A 27,786-nucleotide genomic window follows, 5' to 3' on the forward strand; every position below is an offset into this window, starting at 1 on the left:
AGCAGTCATTGTGTTTGTGTTTGTAATAAAAAGAACAGAAAACGTTCGGTTCTTTACAAAGTACAGGGAAATGTGTTGAAATGTTTGTTAATGATAATCAACTGCATGCTATGGATGCGGTATCTAAAAATTAGGTTTGAAAACACTGGAGTCAATCCTTATGATCTTGTGGGAAGTGGATTATTTTCTCCCTGTTATGGATTTGTTAAGTGCCCAGATATCCATATGTAGCATATTATTCTAATCAAGAATGCAAGTTGTTTTGTATATATGAGATTACATGTACTTGTACTACATTTTCCAGGTATACTTTATGTAGAAAGTATGCTAATATCAATGTACTAGTAATACTTGCGAGTGTATTATTTCAGTACTTCACAACAAGTTTATATCCAAGTTTTATTTTGTACTGCAGCTATACTGTGATCTTTAGTCATGTTTTCAAAGTCATTTTCAAGTCAGTTATGTCATAAAAGTCGAGTCAAAGTTATCTAATCGCTGATGATATTAATAAAACTCCATAAAAAAATCTGGCTTAAAAAAAGCCTGTACCTGAAAAGAGGTGAATAAGGGACACAACAACAACAACTTTAGTAGTTTATGGTCATCTTCAGCAGTGCAGAATATTTGTTCAGTTGGCTGTGTTACCATGCCTCTTTCCCAAATGTGTTGCGTCCTGCTGTTAAGTGGTCCAGAAAGTGAGAGAAAACTCCCACACAAAATATGTTGCTCATTCAGTAGACTCACACAAGGAAGAAACCAAAATATGCATATACAGGCTTTGCTGTGAGACAAAGTTAAAATTACTGTGTTATATTAACAGTGTAAATAGGTTTATGGATCAGGTTAATTGCAGAGGGATTTTTTTTGGATTACTCATTCAGAACATTGTTATATGTGTGTCTTTGTTGTTTTCTAGGTCCTCATGGATTGCTCAGGGTAGTTATGTGGAGTCAAACAGAGATGAGTGCAGTGTATCTCTGGTCTATGCTGTACACTTGAAGAAGCAGGGCTCAGTCTCCTTTGACTACCAGTATGTGGACAACAACATCTTCTTTGAGTTCTTTGTAAGTAGCTACTCTCTTACCAACTTAATTGAATTATGTAACAATGGCAGTAAGTACTGATACACTTTTAAAAAGTAAACTTAAAGTTAATTCTATTAAGGAAACTTATGTAAGTTCAAGTATATTTTACAAGTATGCTTTATGTAGAAAGTATACTAATATCAATGTACTAGTAATGTACTTGCAAGTGTGCTATTTCAATACTTCTTGGGACTAAATTGGCCCACTTTTTAGTTAATAAAAAGATACTTAGGTGTTTAAATGTAAGAGTAGTAAACTTTGAGTACACAACAAGTTTATATCCAAGTTTTAATTTGTACTGCAGCTATACTGTGATCTTTAGTCATATTTTTAAAGTCATTTTAAAGTCAGTTATGTCATGAAAGTGGAGTCAAAGTTATCTAATCGCTGATGATGATATTAATAAAGCCTCATAAGAAATCCGGCTGGTCAGTAGAGTGTGACGTGTTTGTTTGTTGTCATATTTTGAGATGCAGTTTTCAATGCGAAGCAGGTCTGGACTCCAAGCAGGCCAGTCTAGCATCTGCACTCTGATAAAACAGCAGTGCTATTGTAAAATATGCAGAATGTGGCTTGGTATTTGTTCAAGAATATGTTCAGTGTTAATGGTGCTTTCACAAATGTGCAGGTTACCTACTAATACCCCCGATATCATGACCGATGCTGGCTTTTGAACTTACGCTAGCAACAGTCTAGATGGCCTAGAGAACACAATGTCCATTATGTCCATGTCTGAAAGGTGGACTACAGTATATGTTTCCACTGTGGATCAGTCATTTCAGATGAACTTGAGCTCAGTGAGTCAGCAGCGTTTCTGGATAGTGTTGACATATGACTTTAATTACGCTTAGTACAGTCTCAACTTGCATTTGCGGATGCAGCAATGAAAAGATATATAATGAAACATTACATACCTTTTCATTGTACTTTTTTCATTCAAATATAGGTCAAAGTAAATTGGTAAATCACTGCTTTCTGTTTTTATTTGCATTTTCCTACTGTCCCAATGCTTTTGAAATTGGGTTTGTACGTGTGCATGACACGTTTGTCATATACATTTAAGGACAGAAAGAACAAGAAGTTAGAGATCAAGAAACAAAAAGCAAATGAAGCAACATAATATAGAAGCAAAGTAGTAGCTGCCATATTAGTGGTACCCAACCCTGATACGCCCCGCGTACCCAGTGTTTTCTTTTCTCCCAACATACACAATCCTACCAAGAGGTTAATTAGCAAGCCCCTCCTGAGTTGAAAAGGATGTTTTACCTACAGAGACAGAGCTGTGCAAAAGTCAGAGACCACTCTTCGTTTATTTTATTTCCAGTCTAAACAGCTGATGTAAGGTACACATTATTCAATTTTTAGGAGATATAAGGAATAAAGAAGGGGAAAGTTGGATGAAAATAAAATAAAAAACAAACCGTCACCATCAGATAAAAAGAAGGCAAAGCTGCTAAATTTGCAAATCAAACAAAGAAGCTGGTGATGTTCTCAGAACATTGACTGCCCTAGAGCCTAGAGCTCACCATTATGGGGTGTGTTTAGGATTTTGTGAATTGTGAGAAGTAGAAATTGCTAACAGTATCTAAGAAAGAACTATGAAACTATGAAAATCTTACCCTGCAGATTTCTTTTTGTCTGCAGTAAAGAATAGAAGCTGTAATAAAGGCAAAGAGTGGACTAAATACTGAAAAATAAGATTATATTAAATTGTTAAGGTTTTTTTTGTATTTTTTTTGTTTAGTTTATATTTTCTGCTTTTTTTCCAAATGTTGAAAATGATTAACTTTTACTTACTGGTTGTTTTCAATGGAAATGAAATAAATGAAGGGTCTTCTTTTTCACAATACTGCGTGTCAAACGTTTACTGTTAGTTTACTTTAATCTTTCAAGGCAAGGCACAGAATCATGCTTTGATCTAAAGACTGGAAAGGGATGACTAACTTTAGTTGTCATGAATTCTGTGGTTTTATTGGTTTTGTAACAGATTCAGAATGACCAATGCCAGGAAATGGAGAAGACTTCAGATCAGAAGTGGATGAAGCTGACAAGCAATGGACAGTGGAGCAAACACACGGTACAGGAGGGTTTGTACTCTCAAGCATACAAACATACACATGCTGCCATTGCGCATTTGTGTATGAAGAAGTGTGTGAGACATTTGATGCACAGCATGTAAAGATGTAAAGAAACACCCGAGTGTGTGTGCGAGTGTGTGCGCGAGTGTGTATTCATGGAATTCCCTCTGTCATTCATACAGGTCAGTCTGAAGTCGGGCACAAACGTCCTGTACTGGAGAACCACTGGAGTTACAGTGGGGGCTAAAGTAGTTAAGCCTGTTCTGCTGAAGAACATCCAGATAGAAGGTACTGTAAGAACACTGCCCCTTGTTATCATGACTGCCTTTTCACTCTAATGTGGCACTAATTTCTCTCTCTCTCTCTCTCTCTCTCTCTCTCTCTATCTATCTATCTTTGTCACTCTCTCACACTCTCTCCTATCTCTCTTTCTTTCTATCCCTCAGGTGTGGCATACATGTCAGAGTGTTTGCCTTGTAAACCAGGTACATTCAGTAAAGCTCCTGGTTCTTCCTCCTGTGAACTCTGTCCCAGAAACACCTACTCAGGCAGAGGAGCGAGCTCCTGCACCCCCTGCAACACAAGCACGCATTACGCATGTAAGCAGGCCACAGCACACACTGTCATTTTTACAAATATAGTATAGTTAGTAAGTTTATCTACTGAGAATTATATTAATTATATATAAAAACATGTTTATTTGTGTTAGGAAAACACTTTATACACATTGTAATAAATACAAATAATATTAATATAGTAAGTAGTGGTTTTTCACATGTCAGTATCTTTGTGTAACCAGTTTCAAACCTCTCCTTGTGCCTGCTCAATATTCATTTTAGTTATCATTTAACAGCTGGTTTGGCTGATCAGTCAAGTGTGCTGGTGATGGAATTTAACAGTTATCAATCCATTTGATGACTGGAGATGGAACTAGAACTCACTTTTTCATATGAAAAAATAATTCAACCTTGTTTTTTAATTTTATGTTTATTCATATTTATTCTAATAATATATAATGTTTTACAAGCGAAACACACTTGCTAACCATAAAGTTTTAAATAAATAATAAAATGCCTAATACTTTTACACAGCACTGTATATAATGGTTTTTATGCAGTTTTAAGTGCTAACCTATGCATACTAATTGCTGACCAAGAGGCTTCATTTAGATTACATAAAATGAAATTATGGGAAGTCGATGCTTCAACTCCAGTGGGTCAGAGCTGTAGAGCTCTAGAACTGTCTTTGGGGGAGTCAAGGCAGGCAGACGTTAAGAGTCAGCATTGACTTTAGAAAAGCCAGAGTCATGCATGACTAAATACCTTAATTTTCCACCAGAGTGAAAAGTGGTCATTGGCTTTCCCTTATATGCATGTACAGGATAACAGTGGTGAACCAGAACTATTTGTGCCAGGCCTTCAGTTTGGGCCACAAATGTTAGCACTCCTGTACAGTAATGCTAATTTCTTCTATGGGATTCTGTTTATTTGGTTAATTTGGTTTATTTGGTTTGGTTTATTTGGTAGATTTATCATGAGTTTAATTTTTAAATAAAAAACCTTTCCCACATTTTCATGTCGCTACTGAAACACAGTGCTAGTCAATAGGTGGTTCTAGAATAAGCACAGACATGTGAAGCTTGTAAAAAACATTCAATTTATTTAGTTTGAAACTCGTAACTAGAACTGACAAGCCGCCACTGTTTTCCATTTCTAACAACTGGCTGCAACTTGGTCAAACTTGTTTCTTTCACAACATTATTCCCACCATTTGTAAGTCAAAGCTTTACTGACTGATTCCCCTCTTTTCATGTCAGTGGTTAATCTAACATGTAAGACCTTCATTTCAGCTTCTGAGGTCCTAACCAGTGAGAGAGTTTGCTCTGGATGGGATTTGTTAATGAGTGTGTGCATGAGGGATGTTTTGGCCTCTCCTTGAATGAGAGGGTGTTCTGGCTTATGCTCTGCTCTGCAGTGCAGTATTCTGCTCTGTGGGAAAGTCATCCCACAAAGCAATCTAACCTACTTCAGCTAGAACTCCTTGCTGACCGCTGCCTTGTACTGCTGATCGTTCTCTGCAGGGCTGGGTCATTTTTGTATAGGATAATTAATCAAGTGCTGAGGTGTATATATGGTACCTATGTGGACCATACTGTTTAATTAGATTAAACTGCAGTCCCACAGTAAAAAGACTATTTAAAAACAATCCCGACCTTAGATATTTATAAAGATTATTATCTCTTTAAACCCAAAGCATCACTAGAGACAATAATAAGCTAAAAATATACAAAATCATCATTTATATCATTGATAGCCTACTTTCTGTTTCCCCTACATGTCATTGTAAAATAACCCTTTTGTATTGTTTTTAAATAAGATTTCTTTTGAAGTTGAAATGATAGGTTATCATAAGTTTAATTTTAAAATAAAAAACACCTGTCCCACATTTTCATGTCACTACTGAAACGCAGTGTTAGTCAATAGGTAGAGCATTGCTTTGGCCACATTTTAGGGAAGGAAGTTGGCCACATGGTCAGCAGTTAGATTACATTACGTTAAAATAAATCTGTAAAGTAAATAGTTTTATGTGGTCAAAGTTGAGTCTGCTAGTCATGTACTGTCTGCTCAAAAATAGCTAAAATCATCAGTACTGTAAGCATTACTAAATGATTGAATGATCACAACATTACTGAAACATTACCAAATGTTTTAGTAGTGTTGTGATTTATTTAATAATTTATTTTAACAAAATAAACATAATTACATTATTGGTTCATTCAAAACAAAGGGCTTTTAGTCAGTTACCAGTCTGAAATGGGTTTTAAACTTGCACATGTTCAGAAGAATGATCCATATACTCTCTATTTACTTACTTAGTTAAAATTGAATGTATGGTTTCCTTTGGTGGAAACGTTCTCATGATGCATTTTAAAGATGGAAGGAACTTTAGAAAAACTACATCTTTTAAGAGAATGTCAGTCCAAACATCACAAACTAAAACAAGCAATGTAAGGGTGTGTTCATTAGTGTTATTAATGTAAAATTAAATATCAAAAATCTGATACTAACTGGAAAACGTCAGTACTGCCCAGTTCACTCCACATCAGTGGATTTTTATGTGAATTGTCTGTATAGTACAGGTTGTGACTGTTATCTGTAAATGAGGTTGGACTGTTTTCTGGGTGGGGACCAGTGGAAGGTTCTACTATGTGTAAGGCCAGACCTGCCTGCTCCAAGAAGGATTACTTCCAGATCCACAGTGTCTGTGATGAGGAGGGCAAGGCAAGCAAAACCTTTCTGATATTACCTATAATTTATATCTGATTATGGTACTTTGTTATTCTAGGTAATTCATTATCTAAGATGCTCTCTTCTGATATGAATTGACACATTTGTGTCTGTCTCTTTCAGACACAGATCATTTACAAGTGGATAGAGCCTAAGATCTGTCTGGAGGATGCTTCTGATGCAGTAACGCTGCCCCCTACTGGTAAACGTGAGCCATGTCCACCCTGCAACCCTGGTTTCTATAACAACAACACAGCTACCTGCCTGCCCTGCCCTCAAGGAACCTATTCCGATGGCCTTAAAGGTGATTTTATAGAATTCTGTCATCAGTGTCAATGATACCTTTTTAATATCTGTATTGTTTTTTATTTAAAGGGGCGCGCTGGCCAAATTTAAAAATTCAAACTTTGCTACATCTGTTGTAAACACACTTGCTTCCTATAATTGGTGCCACTGTAGTCTCAAGAGTGAGATTTTTCAGTTTAAAGAGCAGGAAAAAACTCTTCTGAGGATGCATTTTTAAGGTGGGAGGAACTTTAGAAAACTACAACAAAACATCAAGGAAGCTAAATATTTTTATTGAGTATGACATTGATTACAATGGTACAATGGATGTCTTTATCACTGTAGCGGGATTCCCAATGGTTGTATAAAGTATTAGTGCACTACATTATGGGTATTACAGTGATAGAACCTTGATGGATGAAAATACACACAAAGATTGTGATTTCTGTTGGACACATGAGGCTGACTGATGCAGTGCTGCATTACAGAATAATTGTATAATAACATGGCAAATAACATGAACATGAATAATGTGAATGCTGTCAATTCAGTGAGGCAGAGAGATTCAATGCTGAACAACAGAATATTACACAGCATGAAAAATAACATGTTAAGTGCTACTTTTAGGCCAGAATGACCCTTTAAATGTGTTGGGAAAGGAACAGATAAATTATGGCTTCAGTGTGACACCATTTTATTATTCATATCCTTTTGTTTTGTTTATTTAAATATGTGTTGTGGTATAAATGTATGTCTTTAAAATGGGGGGAAAATATTGTTTCTAAAAAAGATTATGAAGCCAAAGCTCATGATTTAATTTGTGTCTGTGTGTCTGTGTGTCTGTGTGTCTGTGTGTGTGTCTGTGTCTGTGTGTGTCTGTGTGTGATTTTTGCCTCCTAGAGTGCCAGCCTTGCCCAGCAGGCACAGAGCCTGCTCTGGGCTATGAATACAAGTGGTGGAACATTCTGCCTGCCAACATTAAGTCGTCTTGCTTCAACGTGGCCAACACCAAGTGTGACGGCATGAATGGTGAGAGAGAGGGAGATCCCTGCAGAGAGGGCCAGTTTTATCAGACTTTTACATTTATAAAAGCAATGCCTGTGCCTAGGGGGTAGGTGGCAGTGTTGTGCTGTGAGTGGCTGGTAGAAATTACATTAATGGGAAAGCTGTGCCCTTTTTTGTACTTATGTTATTTTTGAGCACAACATTTTGCCTGTTTCCGTGCAGTGAGCTGTGGGGGATTATTTTCTTATTGATTTGGGTGTGTGTTTGTGCTTTAGGATGGGAGGTGGCAGGAGATCATATCCGTTCTGGAGCAGGGGGTTCAGATAATGATTACCTCATCTTAAACCTTAAAGTGCCTGGATTCAGGTAAGACAAACCCATTATTTACAAAGATGTAGTGAAATTTCAGTGCAAAAATAAAGTGAGCTGCTTTTATGTTCCCAAGTTTCTGTTTCTGTATCTACAGTGTACATTCAGGTACTTGGGAATAGCATTTGAATGTAGTTGCAAGAGTGAATGTAGAAGAAATGTCACTTAAAATAAAAGAAATTATTTTTATGAACTGAAGCAAAGTCACTTAATTCCTAATTACTGGACTGTGCTGCCAAGGTTTTTCAGCTAGTAGTGAAGCACCCAGAATTCTACCAATTAAAAAATTCAGTTGTTTAAATGTAAACAAAATCATTTAGAGTGGTGTGATGTGAAGTGGCTGATTGTAGAGAAACCTACTGACTGAGATGGCTTTACAGTGGTAGTGGTAGGAACCAAGTGTTGTGATGTCTACAATGCAAGCATAGCCATTTTATTTACAATCCAAAACCACCAGTAAACATATATGTGTCTTCTTAGTTTTCCTCTGTAATCTTAATGATGGTGAAAAAGTGGTAAATATGAGAAAAAGTCTTTGGGGGACTATTTTGCTTTACCTTACCCTGCATGTAGGTCTCCACCATGAGTGGATTAAAGAAAATACATTTTAGCCCAAAATCTTTTTACATAACTATCATACAACCATGTCTCTGTCATCAGGCAATACATTCAGTACTATTTCATATAATGGCTTTCTATGAGGGAGATTTTAGGGGTATTAAACTCTTTAGACATCTGCTTCTGATCACCACCACTGTGAACTGTATTGCTGAGTTTCTCTAGAGTGGACCATTCCACATCAAACCACCCTGAATGAGTGTTTACATCTTAATCTCTTAATTATGCAGAACATTTGAAAAATATATGGAATATCCCTTTAAGCCTTAATATTGTAAGGCCTATTGCTGGGCTTGTAGATGCATTTATGCAAGAGCACAGTGATCTATGAAGGCCTGTTTGCTTGTCTATCTTAGGTTGCCTACATCAATCAGTGGAACCAGTGGAACTGAGTTTGGACGAATCACCTTTGTGTTTGAAACTATCTGCTCTGCTGACTGTGAGCTGTATTTCATGATGGTAAGTGTTTTTGTGCATGAAATTTATCTGTATGTGTTCAATCATAGAGCTTGGTCTTTCATCAGGGCTTCAGTGTTTGGGACTATGCAGTATTTGTCTTTTAGTTCAGTTTAATTTTTTTCAGAAACCTGTTCCGTGTCTGTTGTTGTGCAGGACACGGATAGAAGGAGCACCAGTGTGGTGGAGTCGTGGGAGGGCAGTAAGGAGAAACAGTCCTACACGCACATCATGACTAAGAATGCATCTGTGTCTTACACATGGGCCTTCCAACGCACTAACCAGGCCAAGGATGTCAGTATACACACACACACACACACACACACACATTTATAAACAGATTTCACAAATGAACTGTTTGCACTCTAAGGAACCTGCCAGGTTCAGACTTCCCTTTCTTAGTCTGCATGACTATTGTATATAGTCAGAGACCAGGCTTCTTTTATTTAATGTCCACTCAGATAAGCCAATAAGTACAACTGTCAGGAAATTATGAATTCTTTACAGCATATTCATTTTCATGGCAGAGGTTTATTTAATAAAAATATTTTAAATTTATTTAACAAAGAAGTCTCGACAACTATGTAAAATATTCCATCCATCCATCCATCCATCCATCCATCCATCCGAGGTATAATCCCTCCAACGTGTCCTGGGTCTTCCCTGGGGTCTCCTCCCTGTTGGACATATCTGGAACACCTCCCTAGGGAGGCGTCCAGAGGCGAACCTTGCCAGATGCCCAAACCACCTCAACTGGCTTCTCTCAACGTGGAGGAGCAGCAGCTCTACTCCAAGCCTCTCCCGAATCACCAGTCTTCTCACCTTATCTCTAAGGGAGAGCCTGGCGACCCAGCGGAGAAAGCTCATTTCGGCCGCTTGTATCCGCGATCTTGTTCTTTTGGTCACTACCCAAAGCTCGTGACCAACAGGACCACATCATCTGCAAAAAGCAGACGTGAAATCCTGAGGCCACCATACTGGATACCCTCTGCCACTTGGCTGTTCTGAGAAATTCTGTCCATAAAATTTATGAACAGAATTGGTGACAAAGGACAGCCCTGGCGGAGTCCAACCCTGACTGGAAACCAATCCAACTTACTGCCAGCTATATGAACCAAAGCTCCTGCTCCGTTTGTGCAGGGCCCCTCACCCCATACTCCCGGAGCACTCCCAACAGGATCCCCCGAGGGACGTGGTCGAATACCTTCTCCAAATCTACAAAACACATGTAGACTGGTTGGGTGAGCTCCCACGCACCCTCCAGGACCCTGGTGAGGATAAAAAAGCTGGTCCAGTGTTCCACGACCTGGGCGAAACCCGCATTGTTCTTCTTGTAGCTGAGATTCAACTATTGGTCGGACTCTCTTCCCCAGTACCTCTGCATAGACCTTACCAGGTAGGCTGAGAAGTGTGATTTGGAACACACCCTCCGGTCCCCTTTCTTAAAAAGCGGGACCACCACCCCGGTCTGCCATTCCAGGGGGACCGCCTCAGATGTCCACGCGATGTTGCAGAGGCGTGTCAGCCAAGACAGCCCTACAACATCCAGAGCCCTCAGGAATTCCGGGCGGATCTCATCCACCCCTGGTGCTCTACCACCAAGGAGTTTTCCAACCACCTTGGCTACCTCAGCCCGAGTGATGGACAGATCCTCGCTCGGATCTCCAAGCTCTGCCACCTGTGGGCAAGGATTGTTGGTGGGATTGAGAAGATCCTTGAAGTATTCCTTCCACCATCCAATGACGTCCCCAGCAGCCCCCCAGCCCCACTGTATACAGTGTTGGATGGGAGCTGCTTTCCTCTCGGTTTGCCAGAACCTCCTCTGTGCCTGTCGATAGTCTTTCTCCATGGCCTCACCAAACTCCTCCCAGCCGCGGCCCGCTTGGCCCTTCGGTACCCATCTTTTGCCTTCAGAGTCCCACAAGCCAACCAGGCCTGATAGCACTCTTTCTTCAGCTTCACGGCTTCCTTTACGCGAGGTGTCCACCAACGGGTTCGGGGATTGCCACCACGACAGGCACCTACGACCTTGTGGCCACAGCTCCGATCCGCTGCATCGACAATGGAGGCACGGAACAGGGCCCATTTGGACTCAATGTCACTGGCCTCCCTCGGTATGCGGTCAAAGCTTTGTCAGATGTGGGAGTTGAAGATCTTTCTGGTAGGTTCCTCTGCCATACATTCCCAACAAACCCACACAACTTGTTTGGGTCTGCCAGGTCTGTCCGGTGTTTTCACCCGCCATCTGATCCAACTCACCACTAGGTGGTCATCAGTTGACAGCTCTGCTTCTCTCTTCACTCGGGTGTCCAAAAGACATGGTTGCAAATCCGATGACACAACTACAAAGTCAATCAACAAACTGCGGCCTACGGTGTCCTGATGCCATCTGCACTTATGCACACCTTTGTGTTTGAACATGGTGTTTGTTATGGACAGACTGTGGCGATCACAGAACTCCAATAACAAAACACCACTCAGATTCAGATCGGGGAAGCCATTCCTCCCAATCACGCTCTCCCAGGTCTCACTGTCAGCCAGACAATGGAAAGAAACTTTCCAGTACCCCCTCCAGGGTCTCCAAGAAGGCCGGGTACTCCGAACTGCCGTTCGCTGCATAAGCACAGACAACAGTCACAGCCTGTTCCCCGACCCGAAGGTGCAGGGAAATAACCCTCTCGTCCACCGGAGAAAACCCCAACGTACAGGTGCTGAGCCGGGGAGCTATGAGTAAGCCCACTCCTGCCCGACGCCTCTCTCCCTGGACAACTCCAGAATGGAATAAAGTCCAACCCCTCTCAAGAGAGTCTGTTCCAGAGCCCCTGCCACGTGTTGAGGTGAGCCCAATTATATCTAGTTGGTATCTCTTAGCCTCATACATTAGCTCGGGCACTTTCCCTGCCAGAGAGGTAACGTTCCATGTTCCGAGAGCCAGTTTCAGTAGCCGAGGATCGGAATGCCAAGGCCCCCACCTTCAGCCGCCACCTGATCCACATTGCACGGGTGGTGGGTCCATGGGAGAGTGGTCCCATGGGAGAGTGGTCCCATGTAGCTCTTTCGGGCTGCGACCACCAGCAGCATCTTTCTTTGCCAAGTTTCTTCTTTTTTCATTTTACATTACATTACATTACATTACATTTAGCAGACGCTTTTATCCAAAGCGACTTACAAATAATGAGATTTCTTTATTTCTTTTCTCAGTAACGGTTCTTGACAGTTTTACATCCTTTCAGACTCAGAGTGTTCAGTTGTCTTCTCACAGTGGAAGGATGGACAGAAACACCTGTAGATTTTTTCAGATCTGAGTCATGAGTGGAGCTTGATTTTCATCTTTCTGTCAAAGATAAAAGCTTTAAGCACTGTTCTATCTGTTGACAGTTTTGGTGGTCTGCCAGATCTTGCATGGTAGTTTGGAGTCTCTATATCTTTCTTTTATCTTTTAATATTTTTTTTCAACTTCAGTTTTGTAAACTTTTTAATTATTTCCTTTTGACTTTAGCCTTAATTATGCAAGTGAATGGTATTATTTCTGTAACACTTTATAATAAGACCCCTATGAATTGTAAGCATTGTAGGTACATTTCATAAGCGTAATATATTTAAGTCGCATAAGTAATGTTATATATTTTTATGTAGTTTATGTATTTTTTAAATGTATTACAAAGTCCCACTTTTTAAATAGGGCTTCAGTTAATGATTAGAAATGCTGACTATTGTAAGTAACTAAACTATTAAACACATCAGTTATTAGGTTTTTACCAAAATAATTATTTGTTACTTGTATGCCACTAAGTAAATGGTTAATAATTCAATTTTATTTATTAATGCACAGGGGACTAGTCTATACAATTATCAACATTCATTAGCAAACTATTTACATAGTGGTTACATTACTGTTTGTTAGCACCTGTTTTTCTCATATCTGATCTCTCCAGAAATATCTCCTAAAAATGAGAAACTTGAACTGAAAGGCCATTTTGACTGGAAATTAAATAAATAAAGGGTGGTCTCTAACTACATACCTTACACATTATTTTCATAGTAGTTACCATATTGTGGCAGTGATGCCACATTTTGTTATGACAACTATTTATTTGTTTTTTTTAATGACTGCATGATGTTTTTTGATTAACAGTGATAAGTGGTAATAGAAACCAGGGGTCACAAAGTTTACAGTGCAAATATAGCCATTTTGTTCACTGTCCAAAACAATCGATCCGACACAATTCATCACAAGTTATTATATATCATGTTAGTAATGATGAACTAAAATGGTTAATGTGAAAAATCATGTTTTCTCTGGGTACTATTTTGGCTTACATCACCCTGCATGTGCTTCTCTTAAAAAAATGAGTATTTACAAAATTTCAGGCTGCAATGTTACCTCAAAGATATTGTGAAACAAACTTGTCTTTTTAAACACTTGTTTGGTTTCTATCCCCACTGCTGTGAAAAATTCTAAATTCTGCAGGTTTCTCTGGAATGGATCATTAATACCTTTACATGTTAATGATTTAATTATATTAAAAAATCTCATTTAAGACAGCAATGATATAGTTTATAGTAGTTGCTGGATAATAAGCAGATGAATCACTAAATGCCTCTCCTAAAAGCATTTAGTGATTAATCTGCTCTTGCGCTCTCTCTCTGTCTCTCTGTCTCTGTTTCTGTCTCTGTCATTGTCTCTGGCTGTTTCAGGTGCGTCAGTACATCAATGACATGGTGAAGATGTACTCGATCACAGTGACGAATGCTCTGGATGGTGTAGCCTCATCCTGTAGGGCTTGTGCTATAGAGTCTCAGCAGCCTGGCTCAGCATGCGTCCCATGCCCAGCTGGCTATTACATAGACGAGGAGACCAACCAGTGTTTGGAATGCCCACCCAACACCTTCCTCTCAGGACACCATGTCTATGGCCGAGACGCATGTCAACCGTGTGGCCCAGGCAGCCGCAGCAACAAGGTCCAGCTGTTTGAGTGTGTGGTTTGCCACTGTAATGCTAAGGGCATGTAGAAACATTAGGCCATGTTTAGTTGTTATGTCGTTTAGGCACTTTGTGCTTCTGTCCGTGGTGAATTGTGACTACATAATAATGATGATGATGATGATGATGTTTATAGAACATTTTTCATACTGATAACAACTCAAAGTGCTCTAAACACAGGTGATGATGTTTGACAGTAATAGAAGAAATTGAGTATTTAGATAAATACATTGCCATATAAGGCAGGCAGATCAAACTGGAAAAAAAACCCAAAAGAGGTAGAATTTTAAACATTGAATTGAAGAGATGCATTTTCAAATGTTTCTTAAAAGTGATTTCTGAGTTCAAGTTTCTAATGAAAGCTGGAATTGAGTTCCACAGTTTAGAAGTATAATAACAAGGAGGTCTCTCCACATTTTCTGTTTTTTACAGAAGGTATTTGCAGAAGGTCAGTATCTGCCAATCTAAGATCACATGTTGAAATGTCATTTAGAGCCTTAAAAACTGGAAGCAGAACTTTAAAGTCTATTCTAAAAGAAACAGTTACATATTTTCTTAGAGGGTTTTCACGTATAGTTCTTAAATCAACTGAACTGAATTCTTTTGGGCGTTTTCATACTTTGACCATTTCAGTGTCTGAAGTGGTTCTGTATGATTATTACCTCGAGACTTATGTGCACACAGCCAGTGGGTAAAAACAGACCCCCAAATTTATAAGGTACTCATGATGAAGCCTGCCAGTGATCTCGTGACATGAGAGCAGCGCTGACACATTAAAGCGATAATATGTGAGAGCCTGAGTGATTGTACTGTGTTAAACGAAATGTTTTAAGCTGGATTCTCACTGACCGCTGAATGAATGAAAATTCAGCATGACTCTTTCAAACACAATCATTTTCTCTGCAAATGTGAATTTTCGCTGGGTGGAGCTCAGTGATGAGAACAGGGAAAAACGGAACTCACCACCGCAGACACACAGGGTCATTTTTTCAATTTTCCATGATGTGCTTAGCCTAGTCATTGCAGAGCGGCCAATAGGAGAGCAGCAGGCATGTTTGGTGGTTCCTTTCGCCAGCCAAAATGTTTCGAGAATGCTGCCCACTTTGCAAGCACTGGACACACTGTGAGTGGTCTGAAAGGGGTCTGAGTTCTAATTGAATTGTGGTCTGAACAAGAAGTGGTCTGAGATCTCATCAGTGCTGCTATAGAGTCCTCTGTATAGTTCACTTCCATTGTGAACATACATCTCATACATCCAGGTTTTATGCTACAGGTTTGGAATATGAAGTAAAAGAGCCAAGCTTCACAAAAGTATCTTTCTCTGAATTTTATTAAGGATCAGTTTTTCAGTTTTTTTTCTGGATTTAGTAGTAGGACAATTTGTGACATCCACTGAGAATTACCTGTAATATGGCTACATGTAATATGAAGTGTCATAACAGAACCTTGTATCTGAGTGTAAGCAGGTAGCAAGGTGCCAAACTTATGTACATTAATGTAATGAAATTTCTTGATGTGAGTGAGTGATATCTTTTAAAATAGTCACAATTAAGAGACCACTAGAGATTTTCCCTTTTTTTTAATTTTTTTTAGTGCATTCGCAGTACCACTTTCATCTTTCCGCAGTAGTGTAGTAGTCTGTATTGCAGCAGTGAAGAGCCTGAACTAAAAGTAGATCAAACCAGGCCACATCTTATGTGGAAGCCCTGCAGCACCTGGAGGTAGCAGAACAGAATGCTCTTACAGACGTATATATGGTTTGATTAGCTCCTATATATAACTGTTGTGCTTCTTATTGATCTATGCGCTAGTACCAGTTTTGAACTTGATGTGAGCAGCTTGAGGCAACCAGTGGAGAGAAACAAGAGATTGTGTGAGCGAAGGGAAATTCAGCAGTGTAGTGGCTTGTGGATTCCTTGAATGCTGTTCCTTGTCTGCTGGCTGCCCCATCCACATCCGATTATAATACTAAAGGAGTAACTGAATTACAACAACTACTATGGAGGGTACTGAAGGTCCCAAGTTCCATTACTTTTTCAAATTTAAAATTCAAATTTGATACTATAAGCATTGTTTCAAAACATACTATTCACTCTCCAATCTGTATATTCTGAATTAATCATGGTTGCAATGTCACAGCCATAAACACATTTATATTTAACTGCCCATTGTTTAGTTGTGTTTTAGTTGGCATATTCATGTTGCGAGGATAAGCAGTGTTGTTACTGCTGACATTCTGTAGCAGTTATTGAAGAGGAAGCTGTGAAGATGAACAGCTAACTGTGTAAGGGGCGTAGGTGGCTATGTCTGCCATTTTATCTATTTTTTTTTTTGTTGTGATGTTACAGAGCTGAAAATTCTGAGATTTTTTATTCAGTTTGAGTCATAAACTACCATTTTGGAAAAAAAGTGATACATGAATAGTAACACAAGTCACACCAGTCGTATTTTATCATCACTCTGATGAAACAAATGGCCAGTAAGTGCTAACCGAATCAAATAATGATGTTAATGTGAAGGATCTGGTCTCTGGATCTGGATCAGTCTCATGCATCTTTTTATATAGTGATAGAAAACACACTAGCACACAGAAAGCTCCAATTCTGCAGGCTGATATTGATCAAATTATTTTACTGTTAGGAAGGTACAGTGTTATTTGACTGGTGGCAAATTTGAATGAGGAGTTTTCTTGTTTTTTGGCCCAGACCCAGGTTTATGTGCTTAAACTTTCTGTTGTTTCTGCCTGTCAGGAAGAAAATTTGTTGTTGGATTCTGAAATGGTTTGTATACATTTTAGCTTAGGCTGCTGCACGATATAGGAGCGCCATTCAAAACCAAAGTCATGTACATATGTTGTTTGTCCCAAGGTGTACAGACACTCCTTCTAATTAGTGAATTCAGCTACTTTAAGTTCACCAACTGCTGTCACAGGTGTTCAACTGCACCAGCATAGCTTGTATAATCTCCTTAAGAAAGCATTGTCAGTAGACTGGGACACTCTTTGAGCAGCTACATGTGAGAGCTTAAAGATTTCATGCCCAATGCAAAGCAAAACAAAAAAGAGCCAGTTTAATTATGCTAAAAGGTAAAGAGAGGTTGGAAAATGACTGTGGAGGATGTAAAGCCACACAAACATTTTACGTGGATTTTAAGGGGGAAAAATGTAGGATATGGGCACTTGAAGAATATATTACAATCCAGCCCATTTTTATCCAAAAATGACGTAAAATTGTTTGTTTTTTCATTATAGGAGCACAGCTTGTGTTTTAGCGACTGTTCATTTACATACTTGGAGCTGAACCAGACTCTGCAGTTTGACTTCAGTCCTCTGGGATTCACTGGCTCCATCATGAATGGCCCCAGCTTCACTTCCAAAGGCACCAAGTACTACCATCTTTTCAACATCAGCCTATGTGGGCTAGAGGTATACAGATTTCTATGGGACTTCTGTGTTATTGTGTTTCTCAGTTGACTTGTTCTTGAAATTATCTCCATTCTTACTGATATCAGGGTCACAGGCCAGCAGTCTGTTCAGATAATGTCACAGATCTGTCTGATAAGGATCCTCATAGTGCCGAATCTAACTCCGTGGAAGCCTTCATCTGTCAGTCAACGGTCATCCCCTCTGATGGGCGTGGCTTTAGGGTAGCCCTCACTTCACAGTCCACTGGTCTGGCAGATTCATTTCTTGGTGAGTCGGGGGAAGTTATATACTTGTGTTTGTGTAAGGTCTTAACAGTACTTTGTCAATGTTGACAACTTTTATATAAATACAAAATTCTATTTTAAACCAAAATTTGTATCTTTTTATATATTTGCATTCAAAACTGGTAATTATAATCATTATACAACCCAAACCAATTGTACTTTCCAAAGAAGTTGGGGTGCTGTGCAAAATGTAAATAAAAACATGTTGAAACTGAGAAATTTTACTGTTTTTTGAAAAATATATGCCCATTTTAAATTTGATGCCATCCAGATGTTAAAAAAATTGAGACTCTTTAGCCCGGAGGACGCGGCATCCATGATTTCCGAAAGGTCTTTCAAATATTGATTGATCTGACTGCATCTTTTCACCTCAGTCCATCTTAAATGACCTTGGGCCCAGAGAAGATGGTAGATCTGGATCCTGTTTATATATGGTATCTTTTTTTTGCATGGTAGAGTTTTAACTTAGATTTGTGGTTGCAGCACTGCATTCTGTACTCACATTGCATTCTGTACTTTGGACAAAGGATTGTACAAATTATTAAATAGATAATGGTCAACCTTTAACTCTGAATAGGAATATTATGGAAGAAATATTTAGTTTGGGTAATTACTGTTCTTGTTTTGTCAGCCAGGCATATTTTCAAACGACACACCTGCTTTTGAATAACATCTTGAAAGTTAATATTTGAAATCTGAAACTTTGGTCAGAATCAATATATAGTCCAAGAATTTTCTTTCTAAGCCTGACACAATCGGCCCGTCATCACCCAAAGTACCAAATAAAACCAAACATTATTGTGCTGGTTAAATTACTATGTAGTGACGTTGATAGCAATCATTAGATTGGGAACATAAACAAAATAATAATATGGTAAAATAATCAGCTGCTTTAACAAATGTATTAATTGATCAGCTGAATGTTGCTTGCGTGTGTGTGAATGTTTGAAGGGAAGAGAACATTACTTGTTCTGTGTTCCTCACTAAGGGAGTATTTGTTTGTTTTACAGGAGCCACAATAGAGAAATCACTCAATGGAGTTGCAGCCCGACCAGAACTCTTCCCCACTGCCCCCAGGAGAGTCCCAGACATCAATTTCTACTATCGGTAATAGCCCAGAAAATGCAACAGCTTAACCCTTGTCCTTTTTGCTAGCTTTAGATAAAAGCCAAATAGGATATGTGGGGTGTCGTGATTTGAGGGATATATTCAAGACAGTTTTTCCTCTCAAGACAGGTCTGTACCACTCAAAGCCCATAAGATTGATGTGTATTCCTTTTTTTTTCACATTTGTTATGCTCCTATATCCTACTATGTGCAGATCTCCACAGACAACATCCTCCTGTGAGAATGGCAGAAATACAGTGGTCACTCTACGCTGTAACCCTGAGAAGAGTGCTAAAGGAGAAATATCAGTGCCCAGGTACATTATACTCGTGTGCTGCATTACAGTGCAAGCGTTTAATCTTGTGCCATAGGTAAGTCACTGCTGAGGCAACCACCTTGATTTTTCTGCCTTGTCTGCACATGGACTGTCCTAATGGAAATGTGAAGTTCAACCCACAAAAAACACTCGGCTTCTTCAAAGAAGTGCAGACTATGCTAAGTGGAACCAGGCAAAAACCTTCCAATGAGACATGCAGAAGTCTGATATTAGATCATATATCATAAAGACTTAGAGAGTATATTTCAGTTTATTGGCTCCTTAATTAGCGCAGAAGGCATTGTGGTAATTTAACTTTTGTAATTTTACAGATTGCAGCCCTGCTGAGGGTTTTGGCCTATAGAGGTCGGCTTTTTAATGAATAATTATGTCATTGTGTCATTTGTTTTCATGGATTACTGAGTAATGTTGACCATTGAGGAACATTGGGGATTTTATGACTTTTGTTTTTTTGTTTTTGTTTTTTTTTGGTGCCATGACATTTTTTTCGACATTTACAATATCACCTAACTAATTGCAAAGCTACATCATATTTATGTTTTTGTTCTGAAGACATTATTAGTCAGCATTATTTATTTAATGATGAATTTAAAAGATGATTTGTTTTTCCAGCAATTTCAAGGTAAGGCATGTAACTTGGTCTTTTAAATGCACACAGGTGTTTCTCCAGTCATTCATTACTTATATCTAGCACAACATGTATATCTGACACAAATCTACAAACTGCCCAGAGACTTTAGATTGGTTATGTTACGTTGAAAAATAGCAAAATAATAAAATACATTACCGCACAAAGTCAGAGCCCACACTTCATTTGTTTCATTTCCAGGCAAAATGGCCATTGAGAACAAGTTATATATATATATATATTTATCCACTTGCATAGAAATGGGGATTTCTATAGAGTGAATGAGGCTCCATGTAAGACCTTTTAAAGCTACCAAAACACCAAACATAAGAAAATCAAGCTCCACTCTTGCTTCAGATCAGAAAAAATCCACAGGTGTTTCTGTCCATCTTTCTACTGTGAGAGGACAACTCAACACTGTGGGACTGAAAGCAAGCGCAGCTGTTAAGAAGCTGTTCCTGAGATAATAGACAAAAAGAAGGAGATTGCAAGTCAAACACAGGAGCTGCTGGTGTTTTCAGAGCAATGGAATGACCACCCAAAAGTCCAGACCTCAACATCATTGAATGCGTTTGTCATTACTTAGATTGTGAGAAGCAGAAAATACAACCAACTTCTGAGACTGAACTTTGGAGGTGTGGGAAAATATCTGCTTTTTCTGTTTTCTGCTTTTTTTTCGATGCTGAAAAATGAATAATTTGCACTTAATGGCTATTTTGACTTGGGATTGAATAAATGAAGGGCCATCTGTACATTATCTATTTATAGAGATCTGTATCTTTTTTTGTCACTTTATTTTGTCATCTTGGAGACAAACCTGGGGTAACATAAAGTTACGGTGACTGGTGAGGTATGTATTTAAGGGTTAATTCCAAAACATCTTGATATATAATTCTTTGGTTGGTTTTATGGAGCTTGTTTGTTTTAGAGAGCTGTTGTTGTCTTGCTGTTATTGGTTGTGGAGCTGTGAGCTGACCGACCCTCTGTATCATTCTGCAGGGAATGTCCAGCAGGCACCTGTGATGGCTGTACCTTCCACTTCCTGTGGGAGAGTTCCAGTGCTTGCCCACGCTGCACTGAGGCAGACTACCACCAGATCGAGGGAGCCTGCAAGGGAGGCGTGCAGGTGCTCTTTATTCAGCCATTTCATCAAAGCTCACAGAGATCTTTCTGTTTCTTTGAACCATCAATCTTCCCTGTGTTTTAAAAAAAGGGAATTTTATAGATTGTAGACTGTAGAACCTCCAAAACGCTGCCTGGATTTGTCATTCTGATCAGCATCAGTGAGTAATAAAGGGAAGGTAAAGGTGTGGTTGAATTTATGTGTGTGTTTCTTGTCAGGATACTGTGTACGTGTGGACAGAGCCACGGCTCTGCACAGGAGGAGTAGCTCTGCCTATGAAAAAGAGCATGTCGTGCGAGATGATCGATTTCTGGTTGAAGGTGGGAGCTGGGGTGGGGGCGTTCTGTGCCGTCCTGCTCATCTCCCTCACCTGCTACGTCTGGAATAAGAACAAAAAGTAAGACTTGTCTGCCCCCACCCCGAGCCCAATCACCTGACCACTTTGCTGCATGATTACATATCTTTTTTTTTGCCTGACAATATTTAGCTTCACGGAAAAATGAAGGCCCCTAAATGGAGTATAAAAAGAAGAGTACACAAGTCAGAGACCACCTTTTTATTTCTTTTATTTCCAGTCAAAATAGCCATTATGTACAAGTTATTTTCCAGAGTCAGAAAAAAAATCATGAAAAATGCCTGTGTATAACATTTATGTCCTTGTTTCTCTGCTCATTGTCCATTTTATCAGCTCCACTTACTATATAGGTGCAATTTGTACTTCTAAAATTACAGACTGTAGTCCATCTCTTTCTCTACATACTTTAACACCTTTTCAACCTGTTCTTCAGTGGTCAGGACCCCCATGGACCTTCACAGAGCAGGTGCTATTTGGGTGGTGGATCATTCTCAGCACTGCAGTAACACTGACGTGGTAGTGGTGTGTTAGTTTGTGGTGTGCTGGTCTTAGTGGATCAGACACAGCAGCGCTGTTGGAGTTTTAAGACCTCATTGTCACTGCTGGACTGAGAATAGTCCATCAACAAAAATATCCAGCCAAAAACGTCCTGTGGGCAGCGTCCTGTGACAACTGATGAAGGACAAGAGGATGACCAACACAAACTATGCAGCTGCAGATGAGCAATCGTCTCTGACTTTACATCTACAAGGTGGACTGACAAAGTAGAGTGTCTAATAGAGTGGACAGTGAATCTGAGAATGATCCACCACCCAAATAGTACCTGCTCTGTGAGGGTCCATGGGGGTACTGACCACTGAAGAACAGTAAAAAGGGGCTAACAAAGTATGCAGAGTCTGTAACTGTAGAACTACAAAGTGCACCTATATAGTAAGTAGAACTGATAAAATGAACAATGAGCATAGAAACAAGGAGGTGGTCATGATGTTATGCCTGATCTGTGTATTTATATGTAAGTTTATGTAAAAAATCTTGTGTCCCCTAAAAATGTATTTTATCCCTCTTTACTTTCATTCACCCTACTTTGACTGGTACTCATCCTTCCAATCTTAAAACTAACTACTTTTACTAGATACAACCATGTCCTGCCAACAAAAGCCGTTCCCAAAGCAGTCAATGACAGTATTTGACCCTTCAAAGAGACACCAGCATTCACACAAGCAACTATCCAAACACAACTTGGCTGCCTCGCAGATTTCTTTCTCATATGCAACTAAAATGGCTCGTTCCTGAAAAGAGCTGAAGATGTAATAAAGGCAAAGGATTGGCCCAATAAATACTGAATAGGCTAACATTTTATTTAGTTGTAGAGGCTTCTGGGTAATCTGTTTTCTGCTTTTTTCCTGATGCTGAAAAACTTGTGTGCTGAATAATAAGTTACATAATGTCATGACTTATTTGCCCAAAAATGTTGGTCACATGATACATTTATGAGTTTAACGTTAAACACAGAGTAGTTACAAAATGGTGACGTGACTGTTTTCTAACTTCATGAGTTTGTTGACAGCCATATAAATGCACCTTTATACAAGTAGTAATTCTCATACTTTTCTCTTCCGTTGCCTGAATAGGCTGGAGTTTAAGTATTCCAAGCTGGTGATGTCAGCCAATAAGGAGTGTGAATTGCCAGCAGCAGACAGCTGTGCCATCATGGAGGGGGAGGGGGAGGAGGTGGAGGACGAGGTGGTTTACTCCAAACCCTCATTACTGCGCAAGTTGAAGGCCATTGCTACCAAGGTACATTAACCCTTCTTTGTACTGTGCTTCATTTTATCTTGTCACATACAAATATGCACTATAAAAAATGGTAATTCTTTCTTTCACTGTCTCCAAAGTTCTAGGTATTAACCAGGTAAATGTGAAGTACATTCACATTCTCTTTGCCCATTAAAACTACCTAGTATTGAGATATTTAGTTAATACTTAGAACTTGTTTGCCATTTCAGTGTAATGTAATTAGATTGTTCTGGACTATCTTGTTATTAAACATTATGACCTATTATTTTGGCATTTGTGTCTTGGACTGTAAAACCAAAAGCTAAGGAATCCATCAAAGTCTGTAGGTCTTTGCAAGTAGAATGCAAACATAAATCCAATTTTAAATGTTGTCAAAGGCACAGCAGTTTTGCAGTTGCCAACTAGATCAGGTTTAAGTACCAGGTTATAGAAAAGAACATTTTAAGTCTTTGCATTTTTTTATACCATGTCTTTTGCTCCTTAAAGCTACATTGCAAGTCCACATCATTACATAGTACTTTGGAGTTTGTACCCAACTCTTACCTGGTTAATACCTGGAACTTGAAGGCCCAGGACGGTGTTTTTCATATTAATCAATATTTTGTCATCAGGAAATCTGTAACTGTTTTCACACAGTGTGCTTCAACTGAACATTTATTGTGCACTGAGTAGTGATTACATGACCTTTACATGAAAGTTTTAAATATTGTTGCACTGCACCCTATCCACTATTTAGAATTGCACTTTATGTAGTGTAATCTTAGATGTGATTCATAACACTAGTAGACAACAGCAAATCATAAACTGCCTATTTTGCACATAAATGAGCTGCCAAATCAACTCACCCTCCCACACACTGTTCTACTTTACATAGCTAGGACGAGATGGTCCCTGTATTCAGTGCTCAGTTTTGGGAGTATGATCACTCTCTGCATTCAATTTCAGGTAAAGAGACCAAAGCCAAATGGCCCTTTTTTTCTGAAGCCAGTACATGAGTTTGTAGTTGGCTTTTTACTGTGGACTAAAAACTGTGCTCAGCAACAGCTTTCCTCATACACTTAATGTTGTTGCAGGCCATGTAGAAATGTATTTATTTTAAATAATAGCTGTCATGGCTTGTTTAACTCCATGTTGCAGAAATGTAACCAGCCAGAAACATTCAGCATGTATGTTTGTTTTCTGTTTTATCTTATCTAAAACTTAAGTCTTATTTTTGTTGCCAGATACTGTTACAAGCTAGTGCTGCTTTTGCCACTGTGTACAGCTTGCCTTGATGCTACTTCATTTTCCACTGCAGATAGTACCCCCTCAATATAGCTGGTCATTATAGTGATGCTGCACGAAACTGCCATGATGTGAAGAAGACACATATTGTTCAGAAGAGGGTGACAAAATAAACAAGAGAAATACTACATCAGAGTTCAGAGGATGAGATGATTCTAGTTGCTCAAAAACGATGCAGAAATAGCACACTCATCTGGTAGTACTATATTTGTAGTAGTATACTCATCTGGTAGCAGTATATTTGTAGCAGTATACTCATCTGGTAGCAGTATATTTATGGTGATTCTCTGAGACCATTCAGTTGTCTGCAGCATTTTTACCTCACCTTTTGGTATCAGCTTAGCTCACTTGTAACCGAAGTGATGTCAAAAATAGTCTCCGATTTTTTGTAAAATAACATCGAGTCGTGTCGCGCTGGTACCAAGTGGTAAAAAAGTGGCTTAAATTGTTCAAATATGCCTAACTACCTAGCTGATAGAGGTACAAGTCAGCTAGCTAACACAAGTGTAGTATCTGACTCTAAATAGCAACACTGAAAAGCTGCTATATGGCTCTGATTTGAAGGTTCTGATTTGTCTTCTTCAGGCTTATACATGTAGGGTTGGTTGAGTGAGATGTGATTTCCAGCCTGGACATGGAAGGGCCATGTTTTAAACCCCTCCTCCTTCCAGTCTAATGCCCGAAAAATTCTTATCTCTACTTTCTGCTTCTTGTGACAAAGTTTTCACAATCCCCACCACCACCCTGTCTCCTCCCTGTTCCTCAGTTCTATCTGTCAGTCCTGCCAGCTTCCAAAGAGGGGAATCCAGGCTGCTAGCTCCAAGCAAAAGCCACATAGAACTCTAGCCCAAGTTGTCAGAGTTTTCTCTTTTCCCTCAATCAAACGTCTTCCCTCATACTACCACCATCTGTTGAAGCCATAGTCTGAACTTGCAAACAGGTAATAACAGGACAATGCAAACAGAAAAATGTTGAGTCAAATATAGGTGGCAAATGACGCCACACTCCTGGATAATTACTTCATTATTATCTCTCCTGTGTTGGTCATAATGATTCAACCACTTCTATAAACTTGCTCTGTGATCTGAAACAACCTCTTCGTACAACCCCCAAGCTAGCACTGCCATAATGAACCCCAGTGCCTCCGCTGCCCTCTGCTCGTCATTTGCAGGAGGGAAACATGCTTACAGAGCTTTAGAGATGGAAATGGGAATTTTTTTATTTATCGTGCTCTGCGCAGAACGTCTCTCTTAAATATGGACTTTGGAGGGAGGCAAATGCAGTTTGTCACACGTTTAATGTGTATGGCTGTCGACTCAGCGTTTAGGATGAAAACTTGCTTATCTGTGATTACTGCACAAAATGTTTCTGCACGAGGAATTCATGTTTCTCAGAAAGAGAGAGACCTTAATTCAACCTCGGACTTCTTGCCTCTCCCTCTCTTGATTTCTAGGTCCCTCTTTCTCTGAGTGCTCACAGGAATAGCAGAAATCAGTGTGCCTGTGTGTGTGTGTGTGTGTGTGTGTGTGTGTGTGTGTGTGCACGTTTTATGTGTGTGTTTGCCTTGATGTTTAACTGAAGGCAGTTGAAGTAGCCACTGAGGGGCTTCTTTAAGATTAAAGACTATGTTGAGCTGCAGAAAGAGATGCAGTGTGTCACATCGCGTCTGAAGCCAATTAAAGAGAGAGCGAGACAGCAATGGAGACAGACTGAGAGTGGGGTTTGAGGGACTCTTTCTTTGGAAGTGCCATTGTCACTTAAAAGAAGGCATCAGCAAAGACTGCAGAGAGAGGCTGTTTTAGTCACCCTGTGGGAACATGTTTAAATCTCCCTTGGCAGGCACATACCTTTTTTGGCCCTCTAATCGTTAATTAAGTCTAATGAATGACAAGACTCATCAAACTAGTCAAATCAGGAGAAGCTGGTGAAATTTTTAGGGAAACTTTACAACTGCCATTAGTAGATGAAGTGTTTGGGTTAGTATTGACTATCCAATGTTTAAATTCTTTATAATGTGAACACTAAAGGGATAGTTTAGCAAAAGAAAACAAAAAAAAAAGCAAAAAAACAAAAAAAAAATTTCACTTGCCCTAAAGGTGGTAGTTGCTGTTCTATAAAGCCTGAAAAAAAGATCTGTTTTTATTATATACAGTATCTCACAAAAGTGAGTACACCCCTCACATTTCTGCAAATATTTTATTATATCGTTTCATGGGACAAGACTATACAAATGAAACTTGGATATAGCAAAGTAGTCAGTGTGCAGCTTGTATAGCGGTATAGATTTACTGTCCTCTGAAAATAACTCGACACACAACCATTAATGTCTAAACAGCTGGCAACACAAGTGAGCACACCTCACAGTGAACATGTCCAAATTGTGCTCAAAGTGTCAATATTGTGTATGACCACCATTATTATCTAGCACTGTCTTAACCCTCTTGAGCATGGAATTCACCAGAGCTGCACAGGTTGCTACTGGAATCCTCTTCCACTCCTCCATGATGACTTTACGGAGCTGGTGGATGTTAGACGCCTTGCGCTCCTCCTTCTGCTTTAGGATGCCCCACAGGTGCTCAAATCGGTTTAGGTCTGGAGACATACTTGGCCAGTCCATCACCTTTACCTTCAGCAAGGCATTTGTCATTTTGGAGGTGTGTTTGGAGTCGTTATCGTGTTGGAAAACTGCCGCTCCAGACCATGGTGCTACAACCACCATGCCATCTTGTAGGCAAGATACAGTCGCTGGACACCATCTGATCCAAACAAGTTTATCTTGGTCTCATCATGGTTCCAGTAATCCATATTCTTGGACTGCTTCAGCAAACTGTTTTGTGGGCTTTTTTTGTACGTCAGCTATGGGATATGACTCTGAACACATGGACTCAACTTCTTTGGTCGACCCTGGCGAGGCCTGTTCTGAGTGGAACCTGTCCTGGAAAGCCACTGTATGATCTTGGCCACTGTGCTATAACTCAGCTTCAGGGTATTAGCAATCTTCTTATAGCCTAGACCATTTTTGTGGAGATGCATCAATTCTATTCCTCACATCCTCAGAAAGTTCTTTGCCATGAGGTGCCATGTTGAATATCCAGTGGCCAGTATGAGAGAATTGTACCCAAAACACCAAATTTAACATTCCTGCTCCCCAATCACACCTGGAACCTTGTAACTCTAAAGAGTCACATGACACCAGGTGGGACAACGGCACAACTTGGACATGTTCACTGTGAGGTGAACTTGTGTTGCCAGCTATTTAGACATTGATGGTTGTGTG

At 39.5% G+C, this 27,786-nt stretch overlaps 1 protein-coding gene across 1 annotated transcript in view; it reads left to right on the top strand.

Moving 5' to 3' along the window:
* elapor2a (endosome-lysosome associated apoptosis and autophagy regulator family member 2a) overlaps positions 1–27,786 on the top strand; it is a 44,341-nt gene that overhangs the window by 13,117 nt on the left and 3,438 nt on the right. Inside the window, exons 4-21 of the mRNA XM_017725399.2 lie at positions 920–1,067; positions 3,076–3,165; positions 3,349–3,454; positions 3,613–3,765; positions 6,359–6,447; positions 6,577–6,757; positions 7,639–7,767; positions 8,019–8,109; positions 9,087–9,189; positions 9,343–9,480; positions 13,885–14,148; positions 17,421–17,594; positions 17,681–17,861; positions 18,889–18,985; positions 19,200–19,301; positions 20,950–21,076; positions 21,292–21,470; positions 23,060–23,225. Of these exons, the coding sequence (XP_017580888.1) occupies positions 920–1,067; positions 3,076–3,165; positions 3,349–3,454; positions 3,613–3,765; positions 6,359–6,447; positions 6,577–6,757; positions 7,639–7,767; positions 8,019–8,109; positions 9,087–9,189; positions 9,343–9,480; positions 13,885–14,148; positions 17,421–17,594; positions 17,681–17,861; positions 18,889–18,985; positions 19,200–19,301; positions 20,950–21,076; positions 21,292–21,470; positions 23,060–23,225 (2,518 nt within the window). The remainder of the gene's footprint in view (positions 1–919; positions 1,068–3,075; positions 3,166–3,348; positions 3,455–3,612; positions 3,766–6,358; positions 6,448–6,576; positions 6,758–7,638; positions 7,768–8,018; positions 8,110–9,086; positions 9,190–9,342; positions 9,481–13,884; positions 14,149–17,420; positions 17,595–17,680; positions 17,862–18,888; positions 18,986–19,199; positions 19,302–20,949; positions 21,077–21,291; positions 21,471–23,059; positions 23,226–27,786) is intronic.

Source organism: Pygocentrus nattereri, chromosome 7 (genome assembly GCF_015220715.1).
Source record: "Pygocentrus nattereri isolate fPygNat1 chromosome 7, fPygNat1.pri, whole genome shotgun sequence".
In the NCBI taxonomy this organism is placed as follows: Eukaryota; Metazoa; Chordata; class Actinopteri; order Characiformes; family Serrasalmidae; genus Pygocentrus; species Pygocentrus nattereri.